This window comes from Tasmannia lanceolata, unplaced genomic scaffold, assembly GCF_043159265.1.
Source record: "Tasmannia lanceolata isolate RefF3 unplaced genomic scaffold, GAP_Taslan_0.1 ptg000005l, whole genome shotgun sequence".
Classification (NCBI taxonomy): domain Eukaryota; kingdom Viridiplantae; phylum Streptophyta; class Magnoliopsida; order Canellales; family Winteraceae; genus Tasmannia; species Tasmannia lanceolata.
Genome location: NW_027518682.1, coordinates 16,046,853 through 16,061,600, shown reverse-complemented (window position 1 = coordinate 16,061,600; position 14,748 = coordinate 16,046,853). Strand labels below are relative to the sequence as shown.

General features: G+C 40.7%; 1 protein-coding gene and 1 long non-coding RNA gene across 2 annotated transcripts; one reads left to right on the top strand and one right to left on the bottom strand.

The window, feature by feature from the left end:
- Positions 1-4,509: 4,509 nt before the first annotated feature.
- On the top strand, positions 4,510-8,064 carry VIT1 (vacuolar iron transporter 1). The gene is made up of 4 exons (XM_077379892.1): positions 4,510-4,828; positions 5,091-5,176; positions 5,290-5,404; positions 7,557-8,064. Exons 1-4 carry the CDS (start codon positions 4,593-4,595, stop codon positions 7,852-7,854), a joined length of 735 nt encoding a protein of 244 aa, XP_077236007.1. The 5' UTR covers positions 4,510-4,592; the 3' UTR covers positions 7,855-8,064.
- On the bottom strand, positions 6,259-10,860 carry LOC143877698 (uncharacterized). The gene is made up of 3 exons (XR_013250723.1): positions 10,716-10,860; positions 7,400-8,298; positions 6,259-7,282 (listed from the first exon to the last, which is right to left on the bottom strand). It is a non-coding gene; the product is annotated as an uncharacterized LOC143877698 (long non-coding RNA).
- Between the last annotated feature and the right edge of the window lie 3,888 nt (positions 10,861-14,748).

The following is a 14,748-nucleotide window of genomic DNA, read 5'->3' as shown; positions in this document are numbered from 1 at the left end:
GACTCCTGACTAGATCTCCGGACTCAACTTCCAGCCGGACTCCGGACTGGATCTCCGGACTCCACTTCCAGCCGGACTCCGGACTGGATCTCCGGACTCCACTTCCAGCCGGACTCCGGACTGGATCTCCGGACTCAACTTCCAGCCGGACTCCGGACTGGATCTCCGGACTCAACTTCCAGGCGGACTCCGGACTGGATCTCCGGACTCAACTTCCAGGCGGACTCCGGACTGGATCTCCGAACTCAACTTCCAGCCGGACTCCGGACTGGATCTCCGGACTCAACTTCCAGCCGGACTCCGGACTGGATCTCCGGACTCCACTTCCAGCCGGACTCCGGACTGGATCTCCGGACTCAACTTCCAGCCGGACTCCGGACTGGATCTCCGAACTCAACTTCCAGCCGGACTCCGGACTGGATCTCCGGACTCCACTTCCAGCCGGACTCCGGACTGGATCTCCGGACTCCACTTCCAGCCGGACTCCGGACTGGATCTCCGAACTCACCTTCCAGCCGGACTCCGGACTGGATCTCCGGACTCACCTTCCAGCCGGACTCCGGACTGGATCTCCGGACTCCACTTCCAGCCGGACTCCGGACTGGATCTCCGGACTCCACTTCCAGCCGGACTCCGGACTGGATCTCCGGACTCCACTTCCAGCCGGACTCCGGACTGGATCTCCGGACTCAACTTCCAGCCGGACTCCGGACTGGATCTCCGGACTTAACTTCCAGCCGGACTCCGGACTGGATCTCCGGACTCAACTTCCAGCCGGACTCCGGACTGGATCTCCGGACTCCACTTCCAGGCGGACTCCGGACTGGATCTCCGGACTTAACTTCCAGCCGGACTCCGGACTGGATCTCCGGACTCCACTTCCAGCCGGACTCCGGACTGGATCTCCGGACTCCACTTCCAGCCGGACTCCGGACTCCACTTCCAGCCGGACTCCGGACTGGATCTCTGAACTTAGTTTTCTGACTCACTCCCAGACAACGCCTACCCGTTAAGAGAATCGATTGATCACACTTTCCCAAGTCTCTCAATGACTTGGAAAACTGGGGGGCAACTGATGGGGTGTGAAAACACCAGCCTCTCACAGGCTGCCACCTGTCCCAGAGTAGGTGAGCTGCAGCCTCTCACAGGCCGTCACCTGTCCCAGAGTAGGTGAGCTGCAGCCTCTCACAGGCCGTCACCTGTCCCAGAGTAGGTGAGCTGCAGCCTCTCACAGGCCGCCACCTGTCCTGGACACCTGTCCAGGACACCTCACCAGATTTTCCTATAAATACAGGATCAAAGCTCAGACCAATGGGTAATGCGAAAATCCCTTCTCTCCCTAAACTCTTAGACATCTCCCCTTCACTCATGCTCATACTGACTTGAGTGTCGAAGGGCCTGTCCGGAGTAAAACCCGGTCTGGTCTTCTGACCTCGCTTGCCTTGTGCAGGACTCAGCCCTCATAGCAGGACTCTCTCTCGACCACCTCACTCCTCGTTCACTCCGGTCCTTCAGGACTCAGCTCCCCTAGTCATCCAGCTCAGCTCTTACATCACTGTTGTACCTGTTACCGATTTTAGGTCTAACACAGCGCTACCATTTTCTGATAAAGATGCGCAACCCATCTTGTCATTTACTATTTAACGGCTTCTAAGAGCTTTTTGATAACTGTAATATTATTCTGACAGCACTTTAAATACTAAACGTTAAGATGCTTCGCGCATCATTATCAAAGCATGGTAACGCTGAAATCATGCATTTCCCCTATTTTATTCTTGGATAGATTTGCTATCTCCCATCCATACTAACCTCTATCCTGAATAAATTATTTCCAGAACTATCTTGTTTTTTAAAATCCTGTGTACTAAAATTTCGGACTAGAGAGATTTCATTATCCTATAGAGGGATAGGAACTCAGGATGCCCTTGGCCTCCTCCTTCCCTTCCCTTCCCTCACCACCAAAACCTGAAACCCTATCTTCTCATGTCCACCCTCCATAGCACCACCTCCACCAAGGCCTGCATTTCTAGGCTACTTCAGTGGTTCGATCGTGAAATCCTCTCTTAAAGGTGATTGTTAATTTGTTATCCCCATGGAGAATAGTCCCAGTAGGGAGAACATCCTTCTTAACCAACCCATGGAATAATTGTTAGAAGACGGCCCTCAATCCAAGACAGTACTAACGAAGCTAATTAACTTGTCAAGGTCTTCTTCACGATCCCTCAGCTTCTGTCATGATTGATTGCATGCTATGTGCTTACAAGTTAAGCGTTTGTGACCACCAGAAGAGATGAATGACTGCTTATCTCTTCAACGTAGTCCTCTATTGTAATGATTCATTATTGCCTCGTAGTACAAGGGGAGAGTTTACACCTTTCCGTCTTCACCCTTCATTTAAGAGAGTGTTTGGATTGCTAGAATTGAGGATCAGAATCGGTATCGGACGCCAATTCAGGCGTTTGGTTATGATTAATTTGCAGAATGAGGTAACCCGGGCGGAAATATAGCCATAAAATTTGGCCGAACGTGTTACCTCTCTCTCTCTCTCTCACACACACACACACACACAAGTACGAAAATCTATAATGAAATTTTCTCAATCTTTCTCACAAAATTTCCTCCGAGCTCTCGGTTGAGGTACAGGAGCCAGGAGGAATAGAGCCTTTTACCAATGTCTAAAGATTTAAAATTATTTTAGGTAACCAACCTAACAAATTAGGTATTTGGTCCAACATAATCACATTTAGCTTATAAAATTGATTATTAACTACAAGTAGAAGAGAATCAAGAGTAATACATGTATAGACAAAGAAGAGGGGTATGTGGAAATACCCTTCCTATCTATATACATGTTACAAATAGAGACATCTTTTTATTGCCTCATATTACCAACTTTATGACGATAATAAGAAGAACTCACCTTGTCTTTTATTATTTAACCAGCTATTACAATTCCCAAGAAGCTCTTAGCAACCACTTACAAAAAGAAAAGACAAGATGAGTTTTTTTTTCCTGAATGGTGGACAAGATGACAAGATGAGTTACTGTCGTTATCAAAAGATGTTAGTGAAAATATTAGTAGCCTACAAATATTCTTATTAATGTTTTATATTATTACTTTTATTTCTTCTCACTGGGCACCACACAAGTCACAACAAAGAGAACTACCTCTAAACTAATGAAAAAGGACAGTAATTGGGTCTGGATCCGATGAAAAATTAATGCAAAAGAACCAAAAATCCATGGAAAATAATATTCCATAGGAAAAAAATTTCCAGGGTATAGTAGGTTTGCAATTTTCCTTTGAAAACAGGGAAACATTTTTATTTTGGAAAAAAGATGGGGAGTGATAAATCGACTCCCCATGTGTCTTTCTCTCTCCTCTGGGTTAGAGAGAGAAAGAGGAGAGAGATAGACACATGGGGAGTCGATTTATCACTGCCCAAACAGATCCATTGAACATAACTTCACCAGATGCTGGAATTCATTTTCATAGAAATTTTTTTCCATATATATCCAAACGGTCCCTTAAAATTCCATGGTCCATAAAATATTTTGTCGTACGTACCCCTTGTATAGGGACCATAATTTAGATGACGACAAAGAAAACGATACTATTTTCAGGTGGCTCTATCTATCCGGTACGTACATAAAACAATAAATAAACACCAATGATATTTTCACTTCCCCCGCAGTCCGCATTCGCTCCCCTTTGAACGTGAATTGACGTCAAAAAGCGTTAAAGTTGCCACTGTTCACGTTATAAGGGGAGCGCATGCGTACTGCAGGGGGAGTGAAAATATCATCGAAATCAGTAAACACAAAGAAATGTGTAGGATATCCGTCAGGCTTTGTCCTACATGCACCTTGTTTAGGAAACAGAACACAGGGAAGAACAGTAGAATACCATTTTCTTGTCTTTTTAAATAGAAACTGAAGACAACAAAACAAACCTTCACGATAACCATTTCTTTTGGCTACTGATTTTGGCACTACCATGTTTTGACAGTTGCACTAACTCACCTTGTCTTTTCTTTCTTAATTGCTTTTGATAGCTAGTTAGTGCGATTATAAAAATACGGTAGTGCCACTATCAGTAGCCTTTGTTTCAAAGATAAAAATACACCTTATCCCTCTAACAAAATAACAAACATGCCCCTGTAACGAATTAGAGATTTTTCAATCTAGAAGAGTGCTTGGCCCCACCATGCTCTGGCAAAGGGTAGAATCAACAACGTTCCTACCATATTCGGGCCATGTCCCCCAACTGGACGGTCCAGATCAATGATCAAACCGGTGCAAGGCATAGGATTCGTACCAGATCATTCTTCTCGTTTCAGTTGGAACTTGGAAATTCACAAACATTCGATGGCAGAATCGTAAATGACAGAAAGTTCAATACCCAAAAACAAATATATATAAAAAAAAAAACACGCACTACAGTTTAAAAGAAAAACGCCAACAAAAACCACCACTCTTCTTCCTCTTTCTCCACGTAACTGTTTCCTTCTTCTATTTGAAACTGAAACTGAAACTGAAACCCAAACAAAAAGAAGACAAAAGGAAAAACAGAGCATTCGAGATCTTCTTTAATGGCGGAGGGTAGAAACTTGGAAGAGGGACTAAAGCCTCTTCTTAGAAGTCACACGGAGAAGCATTTCACGGCGAGAGAGATAGTGAGAGATGTGATAATCGGAGTTTCAGATGGTCTGACCGTACCATTCGCCCTCGCCGCTGGTCTCTCGGGAGCCAATGCCTCTTCCTCCATTATACTAACAGCTGGTCTTGCTGAAGTAGCTGCCGGAGCTATCTCCATGGGTTTGGGAGGGTGCACACTTTTCCATCTTCCTTCATCTTCAATATTAGATACATTTCAGAGGGTTTTCTCTCGTTTCCCATTGTTCTCTACCTTTTGTTCTTGTTAATTTCTAGGGTTGTCATTTATTTCCTTCATCTTCAATATTAGATACATCGCCGTTCGGATCAACGGTTCTGATCACCAGGCAGATACCTAGCAGTTACCTAATATTTTTCCTCAAAATACAAACATTGTGAAATGACTTTTTTGTCCTCCTAATTTCTAATGGCAGTTACCTAGCAGCTAAGAGCGAAGCGGATCACTACATGAGAGAACTGAAGAGAGAGCAAGAAGAAATTATAAACGTCCCCGAAGCAGGTTGGTACCCTTCAAAATCTCTTCTTCTTTTATATTTCTCCTTCTTTGTAAACTAAATAAATGGTGTTATTTTGTTTCCAATTATTGAGAAAAAAAAGAAAACTGAAATGCAGAGGCAGCGGAGATAGCAGAGATACTGTCAGAATACGGGCTGGAAGCACATGAATACAGCCCCGTTGTTAACGGTCTCCGCAAGAATCCAAAAGCATGGCTTGAATTCATGATGAAGTGAGCTCTCTCTCTCTCTCTCTCTCTCTCTCTGTACCAGTGTTTAAAAACGCGGATTTGACGGGGAACACGGCCAAGAAAAATCCATGTCGACTCACGGCCAAGAACGCTGTTGACACAGTTGACATGGTCTCTGAACGACAAAATGCGGAACGCGGATGTGGTGCAATGCAAAATGCAGCTTATGTAAAAAGGAGTCGACTCGGGCGAGTTCCTTGCCGAGTCAAGGAGTTTTTAAACACTGGTGTGTATTGACGTAGGGAATTAGGGACCTATGTGCAGTCCCGATCCGTTTAGATCCCATCTTGACAGGATCCTGCCTGGAGTATTCTTTGGATCTTGTTTAGTGTTCTGGGTCACGATCCGGATCCATTTTTAATGGGACCCTCTATTGTAGTACTCTAGGTCCTGCCTATATTGTACACGGTTTGTCTGTTTGAGAATGTTTTCTCCTGTATTAGTGTGCGCTTGGGACCTTTGGGTAGTTTATTTGTGGCAAATGATAACAGCACAACCAAGTTTTAATAATAGGCACGAAATCAACTTGTCCCATTTGCTTTATTCTGCTTTTTGACATAGGCGGGTGTGCGGAAAAGGTGAAGAACACCGTCTAGGCCCCTCTCACGTAAGTTCGCTTGCTGCTTGTTGTCTCATTCGTATACTCATTCGCAGGCTCGCTCGGGTGCAGACTTCTTTTCTTTCTATGCGGTGTTTGCGCCAATTTGGCTTTTTGCAGGATGTTCCTGACCCGATTGTTGAAGCTCTATCTCGAGATAAAAGGTCATCAAGGTCTTTGGCCCCGTAGAAGAAGAGCACCGTCTCCTTTGATAAAAACTCTTGAATCCACCAGACAAAAGATTAAAAATCTGTAAATTGTGTTATTCCATCATGAATCATCTGATTTTACATACACATGCAATTCCATATTTATGGAAAACAAATTCATCTCCAACTAAAACTCTATCTAAGATAAACTCTATCTCAAACTAACTAACTAGAGAGAGATAAGGATAAACATTATCTCTAAACACAATCTCATCCTAACTAACTAAAGAGATAAAAAAAACAACAAAACGTCCTACATCGTTGTCAATGGCTGCTGACAGCTTTTTGGGAATTGTAACAGATGGTTAAGTTTATGGGAGAAGGTGAGTTAGTGCATATTATAAATAACATGGTTGTGGTGATATCATTTTCCCTAGTAAAATAGTACATGTAAATAAAGCAATTAATCTGAATTACATACAAGCATTGAAATTTTTTGGTTAGGGAAGAGTAAAGAGAGACTCTACTTCGGGCATGATTCAGTGGTAATGAGGAAAATTTGTCTTGATTAGGGTTTTAGGGGGGAAATTGTGTTGATTAGTGGTTTAATTAGCTGAATATTATGTGTGCAATTTTGGTCCGGTCGGGCTGAGCTTTTGCTTAAAAAATGAATTGGAATCTGCCAAAACCCAAGTTGATTTTATGGTAAAAGCTCAACCCAAATTCCCAAATATCAACCCAAGTTGCACCCGGATTGAAAATAGCCTCCATAAATGTTCTTTTATTTAGTATATTAACTCATGTTTTTGTACCTTAGCAGCTTCAAATCCACCTAAAATGTTCCAACAAATTTTATGGCTAAGTTCAGGTCCAATCCAACGCGATTTTTTACCTTAGTACATGGTTCTGAATCGTGTCGGTGTCTGACGGAGCCAACTGCCCGGCTCAAGTCCTGTCCAATTGGTGCAAAACCTGGAGGTTCATAGGTAATTCTGGAGAACCTTTGGGGCGGCCCTCAAATCTCAGTGAAAGGCGGCCCAAGATGGTGGTGGAGAAACCCGAAAGCTCTATTCAGTCCTAAGGTGACTGCGATCAATGGTATTTATAACCGGTCTGGAGAAAAAAAAATTATGTCACGATGGTTAGGTGCAACCCGAACAGTAAATTATCCAAAAAGAAAGTCAAATATGCAGTAAAGTGGGAGAATCATAGAGAAAATGATCACATCACCAATTAAGCTAGACGTTTTGTATCCATCAGATGATCAGAATGTGCAGGTCCATTAACATTGCTAAGTGGGTATAAATGTAGAGCACGACCAAATCACTTGGATACATGTTGCATAGAAAAAAGAAAATTGATATGTATATACTTTTTATGTGAACAGGTTCGAGCTTGGATTAGAGAAGCCACAGCCAAGGAGAGCATTGGAGAGCGCATTGACCATCGCCCTGGCCTACATAGTGGGCGGCCTAGTCCCACTAGTCCCTTACATGTTCATCCCAACAGCCCGTAAGGCCGTGCTCACGTCTGTGGCCGTGACCATCGTAGCCCTGCTCCTCTTTGGCTACTCCAAGGGTCGTTTCACTGGCAGCAGACCTATAAGAAGCGCCCTACAGACCGCCTTCATTGGGGCCATTGCCTCCGCCGCTGCCTTTGGCATGGCCAAGGCCGTCCAAGCCTGACCCCTTCACCCTTTTCAAATTCAAAATGGGAAGTTATTGCTGGAAATAACAGTCATACAACTTTTATTACTCAGTTCAAACACACCCCAACTTTTTTTTTCCTCCTTTTTATTTTACATCTGGACCACTTCGCTTGAGCTGCACCCAAAGAGAACACCATTTGTTTGTTAGCACGTAAAGGTAAGAAAGTGTAGTGACCCCTCTTTTATCTTTCTTTCTGCGTTATGTTTCTAACCTGTTTTTTATTTCCAATTTTTTTTCTGCTTTTCATGTTCCATCTTTCTTTGCATGCGTGTTGGTGGTCCTGTTTAATCTTGATTGAAATTGTGGTTTTCTTTTGGTTTGTTTCTGCTTTTCTTAGACCTTCAGCTGATTTGTGTACCCTCTTTACATCTAGATAGATGAATATTCCTTCAATTTCTTTTCATGGTTGCCAAACATGCCCTAATAAACAAAGTAAAAGGTGTTCAGCCCAAATGTTACAACAATTTTGTTCAAAAGGAAAAAACACTGAAGTCCAATCTCAATGACCTTTAAGAAAGATTACAGAGAATTATGTGACGTACATAACAAAAGCCATGGCTGCATCATTCATTTACCCGCATTGTTTCAATTTCTCTTTAACAAGTTCAATACAACGGTACACTACCAACTGAACAATATTGATGTCACAAAGCATGTAGACTGCAATTTCACCGTGATACTTCTTGTTCTCTGTATAAATCCTTGATACCATTTTCGAAAAGGTAAAAACCCCTCTCTGTAAGCCCAATACAAATTGCTTTATGAGTGTACACCGATGTGGTTTGTTTTCCCTGAAATTTGTGGTTACTCCGACAGGAAGTGAGCATTAATAGGTACGATGGCATCTATAACAGAACTAATTGTTGAAATGGTGATGTATAATCAATCACCACCACTTTTTTGTATTTCTTTTGTTTTCTTAGTTCTTTCTTGGAGTGGGACCCACTTGATCTTTAAGTAGAATATGTTGTAAATATGTAAAGGCAAGAAAGGGTTTAAAAGAAGGGCTAGAGAACTTGAGATATTTGGAGAAGAGAAGAGAGCGAAAATCTAGAGATGGGCTTTCTCTTGGGGTTCTAAGAGGGTTTTTGTGGTGAAACAAAAACAAGGATTTCTCTTCTTATTCTTAGTTACTCAATGTAGTTCTTTTACTCAAGCGTGAGAAGAGAAATCTAGGGCAAGAAGAGGGGTTTTTCTCTTGGGGCTCTAGGAGGCTTTTGTGTTGAGGCAAAAGCAAGGTCCTTCATTTTGAAGGTGAGAAGAAAGGTTAGAGCAAGGCAAGGGGAATTTTTCTCGTGGGAGCTCCAAGAGAGCTTTTGTGGTGAAGCAAAAGCAAGTTTCTTCTTGAAGAGAAGGTTTAGAGCAAAAAGAGGCGTTTTCTCTTGGGCTCTTACAAAGTTTTTTGTGGTGAAGCAAAAAGGGTATTCCCTCCTCCTCTTGGTTATCAAGGTGTATTCCTCTTCTTCCATTGTTCTTCTCCATTGGATTTTGTCTATTGTAGCACAAGCATTGTGTTGGAGGTTTTTCCAACTACTTCTCAAATGAGGGTTTTTCTATGTACTTGGTGTAGAGACTTTGAGGTTATTTTGTGGCTACATAGAAGGTTGGGGGAAGGGTTTTATCAGTGGATTTTATCGATTGAGGTAACAACATTGTACTATTATGTTTCTAAATAGTGGATTGAGTGTTGCATTGTCCGTGGAGTAGCCCATTGTGGTTAACTATGTATATTCTTGCCTTCTTGTGCTTGTGATTTCCTCCCTTTTGTGGTTGTGGTTTATTGGCATATATTGTCTCCATCTTGAAGTGCAAGATATTAGGTATTTTCGTGTGTTCGCCCGTAGTAGATTGGCTGATGTTATTGGCCGTGGGTCTTGGACCCACAACAATATCCACCTGTTGATTCCAATTTCAGGGAACATCACAGTGACTCAGAAATAATCATCAACACTCGTGTATTGAACAGTCACAAGCCTGTGAATAATCTAAAATGGTTCTACGATTTTAGTTTCTTTGGACTTGGAAATTTAAAGGGTTAGACCTCCAAGTGGCTACCATCCAGCGAAGTTTCTGAACTTTAACCAGTCTAGATCAATTGCGCTGGAATGCCGTGTAATATGCAAATGCAAAAGAGAATATATAAAATATCACCATGGAAAAAAAAAGTGAATCAGAAGATACAGAAGTTCAATGGAAAAACTGCTCCTCTTCTCTGAGCCGCACCTCTCTCCTCCGTTAAGCAGTCAATAATTTCGTAAGTCTCCTTCAATTAAGTTCTCAATGGAAGACTGAAACAAACTTTAAACAACCTTAATTTTATAGAGACTAGTATTGTTTTCAATTAAGCTTCAAGTCTTGTATCCATAATAGTGTAGACCACAGATCCAGTCCCACAATACAAAGTAGGTACCGTGAAACTGGAGTTCCTGGACTGTGACTTTAACTGGCTGCCAAAGAGAATAAGCCCCATTCAAAAGATAAATCTGTCAATGTTATAGCCATTGTCTTCAGCTTAGTTCAGCATCAGAAAACAGCAAAAATGGCTACAAGTGAAAACCCAAATGAATATTGGTCGAATCCAAAAGGTTGAGTATCTCAGATACCGACTACAAGACTTATAGTTATGCTAAAGGTGAGCTTAGGCATTTAGACAACGACATGGAGCTGGAATCTACGCAGGCTATGCAATGCAACTCACTGAAAAACAAATGGAACAAGTAAAGGAAAATAGAAAAAACAATGAGATAAGATATGCAAAATGGAAATCTTGTGACCGTTTGATAGTAATTGAGAAAAATTCATAATAGACCAGAATTTAAACAAAGAAAAACACATACTTAGGAGTTAAGAGATAGATTTCCTTTTTACATGTGCGTAGCTCATGGAGTTCCACTTTTTGAAGGTTCATACCGACTTCTTGAGTTCTTCAGTAATAACCTATGACCGGGAGGAAGAAATGGGAAAAATATTTAACAGATAAAACAATAACAAGAGTCCAGATATTAAGAAAAAAAAACCAAAAGAATGAACGCACTGGGAACCTAGGATCATGGTATTCAAAGCATGCATCTTGAATACAGTGATCACAATAATAGATCTACTGGAAATCATATGATAGATTAATATAATTTGATCTAACTATACAATTTACTAGAATACAAAAGGTGGATTAAGAACTTATCTCGATCAGCCAAAGTGGTGATCGATCGGGCTGGATCTTCTACTACGCCTCTGGTTTGCCTGATCTGTGGTAGTGAAGATTTCATTCGGTCAGTTAGATGGATGCAAAGACCAACACCTTATTTATAGAAAATTATCTACATAGTTTCATCCATAAAAGAGCTCATCTATTTGGCTTAATCTGCTAACCAAGTACATTACCGAGACCTACGTGACGTAGTTGACTGGGATACACTAATCACCCATGCCTCAAAAGGGATGAGATGTTATGAACTTATGATCATGGTTTTAAATTTCGACCGAAATCCCAGATAAGACCGAAACCGAAATGGCACTTATTCGAAAAGTGTCATTATTTCGACCGAAATTTTGAAATTCTGGTCGAAATTTCGTGCTAAATTTTTGGGATTTCAACCATTTTTTTGAAAATTTTAATTATTTTGTAATTATCCCGAAATTTCAGGAATTTCGATTAGGAATAAAATATTCTTTTTGATTGTCTGTCGAATTTCGAGAGAAATTTCGAAATTTGTGGGGTCCGAAACCTGTACCGAAACCGAAATTTAAAACCTTGGTTATGATTTTACCCTTATACCTTTTACTGATCACTATGGTCAATGCACAACTCTAGTAACTCTAGTAATTTCACTCTTTATCTCATTCTTCAATCTAGACCGTCAATGTTAGAACAATGATTGCCTACGTAAGAGCTTACAGACATTGGCTTTCCTATTTTCCCTAAATCTAAGTGCTTTAAAGGCACAGACCTATCTCAATACCGATTACCCCAATTAGATTGCTAGACATAATTAAAGAGAGCACAACTATAAACAAATAAAACAATAATATCTTCAACAAGAAACCAACTATTTAAAAGCGCACGGACCCAGTTATGAGGAATATCCCTAAAAACTTAAATGATAGAAGTTAAAGAGGAAAAACACCTAGAGTTATATCCAACAACAAATACAAAATGATGTAAACTAATCCAATTGAATTAGAATTTCCTTAACACAGGACAGGATAGAGTTTTTGCTGAATTTAATTAGAAATGATCTTAAATCAACCCAATTAGAAGGATAAAACATGGTCTGCTGAAACCAAACAATCTTACAAATCTCAACCATCAATGGTCAATTAGACTTTCAATTTTTGCATTCCACCAATTGAATGGTCAGGATGGTTTGATCAGATAAGTTGTAAGGCTCATCCATGATGATGAACAGAAAATCAGAACATGGAAACTACAGCCATTGGGACTGATCCAAAGCCCAACTGTAGTTGAGAGAGGGTTTCTTTGCGTCTTTTGAAGGGAGCGTGGCACATAGAATCCACGCTAGAAGGGAAGCTGTCCACATCAGTGTGAACAGTGAAAACCCCATCTAGCTATATTATAATAGAAGATGCATGCATTAGGGATTAGATAAGATACTAAGCCCTTAGAGAATGTAGGTAATTTAATTCCGAAATTAAGTTTCCCAAATTTTTTTTTATGAAGTCATTTTCAGGAGATAATGAAGGGGGTGAAAATTTGGAGTGAAAAATCAAGAGTTGTTACGTGATGCAGGTGCATAGGTCATAAAACATTAGTGACTGCCACTTGTTCAATGATCCAAATAATTTATTTTTTTAGGCCTTCTCCGTCTGTTTTTCTACATGAGTGCAAAGTTATAATTCACCTATTCAAAGACCACATATTGGAGGCTTAGAACTATTTAACTTATTGTATGCCCATCAAATAAATGTTTGGATTAGCCGATCAAGAATTAGGTTTAAACCATCTAGGGGATGATACTCATATATCTCCTTTGGGGTTGAGCCTCTAGCTCAATTGGTTAAGGCTTTTTTCTTTGCTCTTGGAATTTATCGGCAACATATTATATATACCTCTATAATTTGATTTATGAGTAATATTTATGCATAACATATTTGTTGTCATTATTTGAAAAAAATACTACTCAAGTTAACAAAACGTATGTAAAAACAACAAAATTTAACTTGAACTGGAAATTTATTCTTTTAATAGGGTACTCATTGAAGTGTGCCCTTGGAAAAATCAGCCGCAAGGGTACCCTCCGTTGGATCCACATCATCAAATTAAGTGCATTTATAATAGCACTGAAGTATACAAAAGAAATAGAATAATTAATGCCCTTTGATGAAGTGTATCCAATGGAGGCATCCTGGGGTTTATTTTGGCAAGGGCACCCTTCAGTTTAGCATATAAACTAATTTTCTATTAAGCATTGAGTTTGGACCCTTTATTTCCATTTTGGATAATCCCCACAAGCTTTAGAAAAGCAATTGTCAATGTTGGTCCGTTTGGTTGCGTGGCATCAACTCGGAGAGTAGCGAAATTAGTAGCTAGTCAACAGGGAAGACACAAGCATTGGATTTGCCTAGAACTTACCTCGGATAATAGTGGCCACCTTGTAGAGTAGTGGTAGAGGATGTCATTAACAATATAGAGATAGAAGAAAGAGCAAGAGAGAAAGAAGGAGAAAGCATCATTATTAAGAAATCTAAGTAAAATTCTACCTCTTTGTGGTTTTGGGCTTGGATATTATCGTGAGGAGACAAGGGTGACATATCAATATACATGCTTTGATGGAGACATGCATTGGCATCTCTAGGGGGATTTCAATGTAATATTAGCAACCAAACAAGGAGTTTTTTGCTGAAGTGGCACCCAAATGAGATTTATACGGTTTAGCAAAGAGTTGCCTACTCGATGATAAATCCACTATGGTCAAGAACAAAAAGTTTACAATAAATTTTCTTGATGAATCTAAACCCAGCCCGATTACCCCAATACCCATTCTGGAATCCCCTTGCTAATCTCCCATTCCCCTCTCATTTTCCTCGGAAGAGACCTTTCTCACTCTCCACTATGCGTAAGGTATTCTAGATACTATACAGTCTAGGTTCAACCTAAACATAAAACCTACTCTTTTCTAGTACTATAGTAGAAGGCTAAGGATGGACCCCACATGATGTAGAAACAAGAAACCTTATCAGATATCCACTAATTTAAAACCATATAAATCCACGGTTCATGATAAAATCACAACAACAAAAAAAGGGGGTTCGAGTTTGGTCTCGGCCGGGTTGCCTGAAAGCTCAACCCTAACATAACCGGAAATAAATTTGGGCTGGCCCTTCTCCAATCCTAATAGGACTCTGATTTTTAAATTCCATCCCAACCCAATCCGAAATTGTGTTGAACCTGATGTTTCTGGTTGAGCTGACACTTGTGGGTCCCCCATACACAATTGGGGTAATATAGTAAATTCAAGGTGACACTATTGGGTCCACGATAGATAAGTGGCACTAATAACATGTTAAAAATATGATGTGCAAATCTGTAATTTAAGGATTCGAGAATACCTTGTAATGATTTAATCCCTTCACTTTAAAAACAGAAATCAACAACAAGTATTCTCTGCAAGAATTAACCGTAAACAAATAGAGAAAATCGTTAGATCACTTATCGAGTTAAGGCACGAAGAATCTTCAGTCCTTAAGGCAAATCTCGCCCCTACTATGACTAATCAACGGTACAGATGGGTGTCCCGGCGTATGCCTCCAGGATACCACAACTCTCGCTCCAGGGGTGTGCACTCACGCAACCCGGATACCTAAAAACTTGCTTATATGAGCCAAAAGTCGCCTTGATCAGAAAGCTTGGGG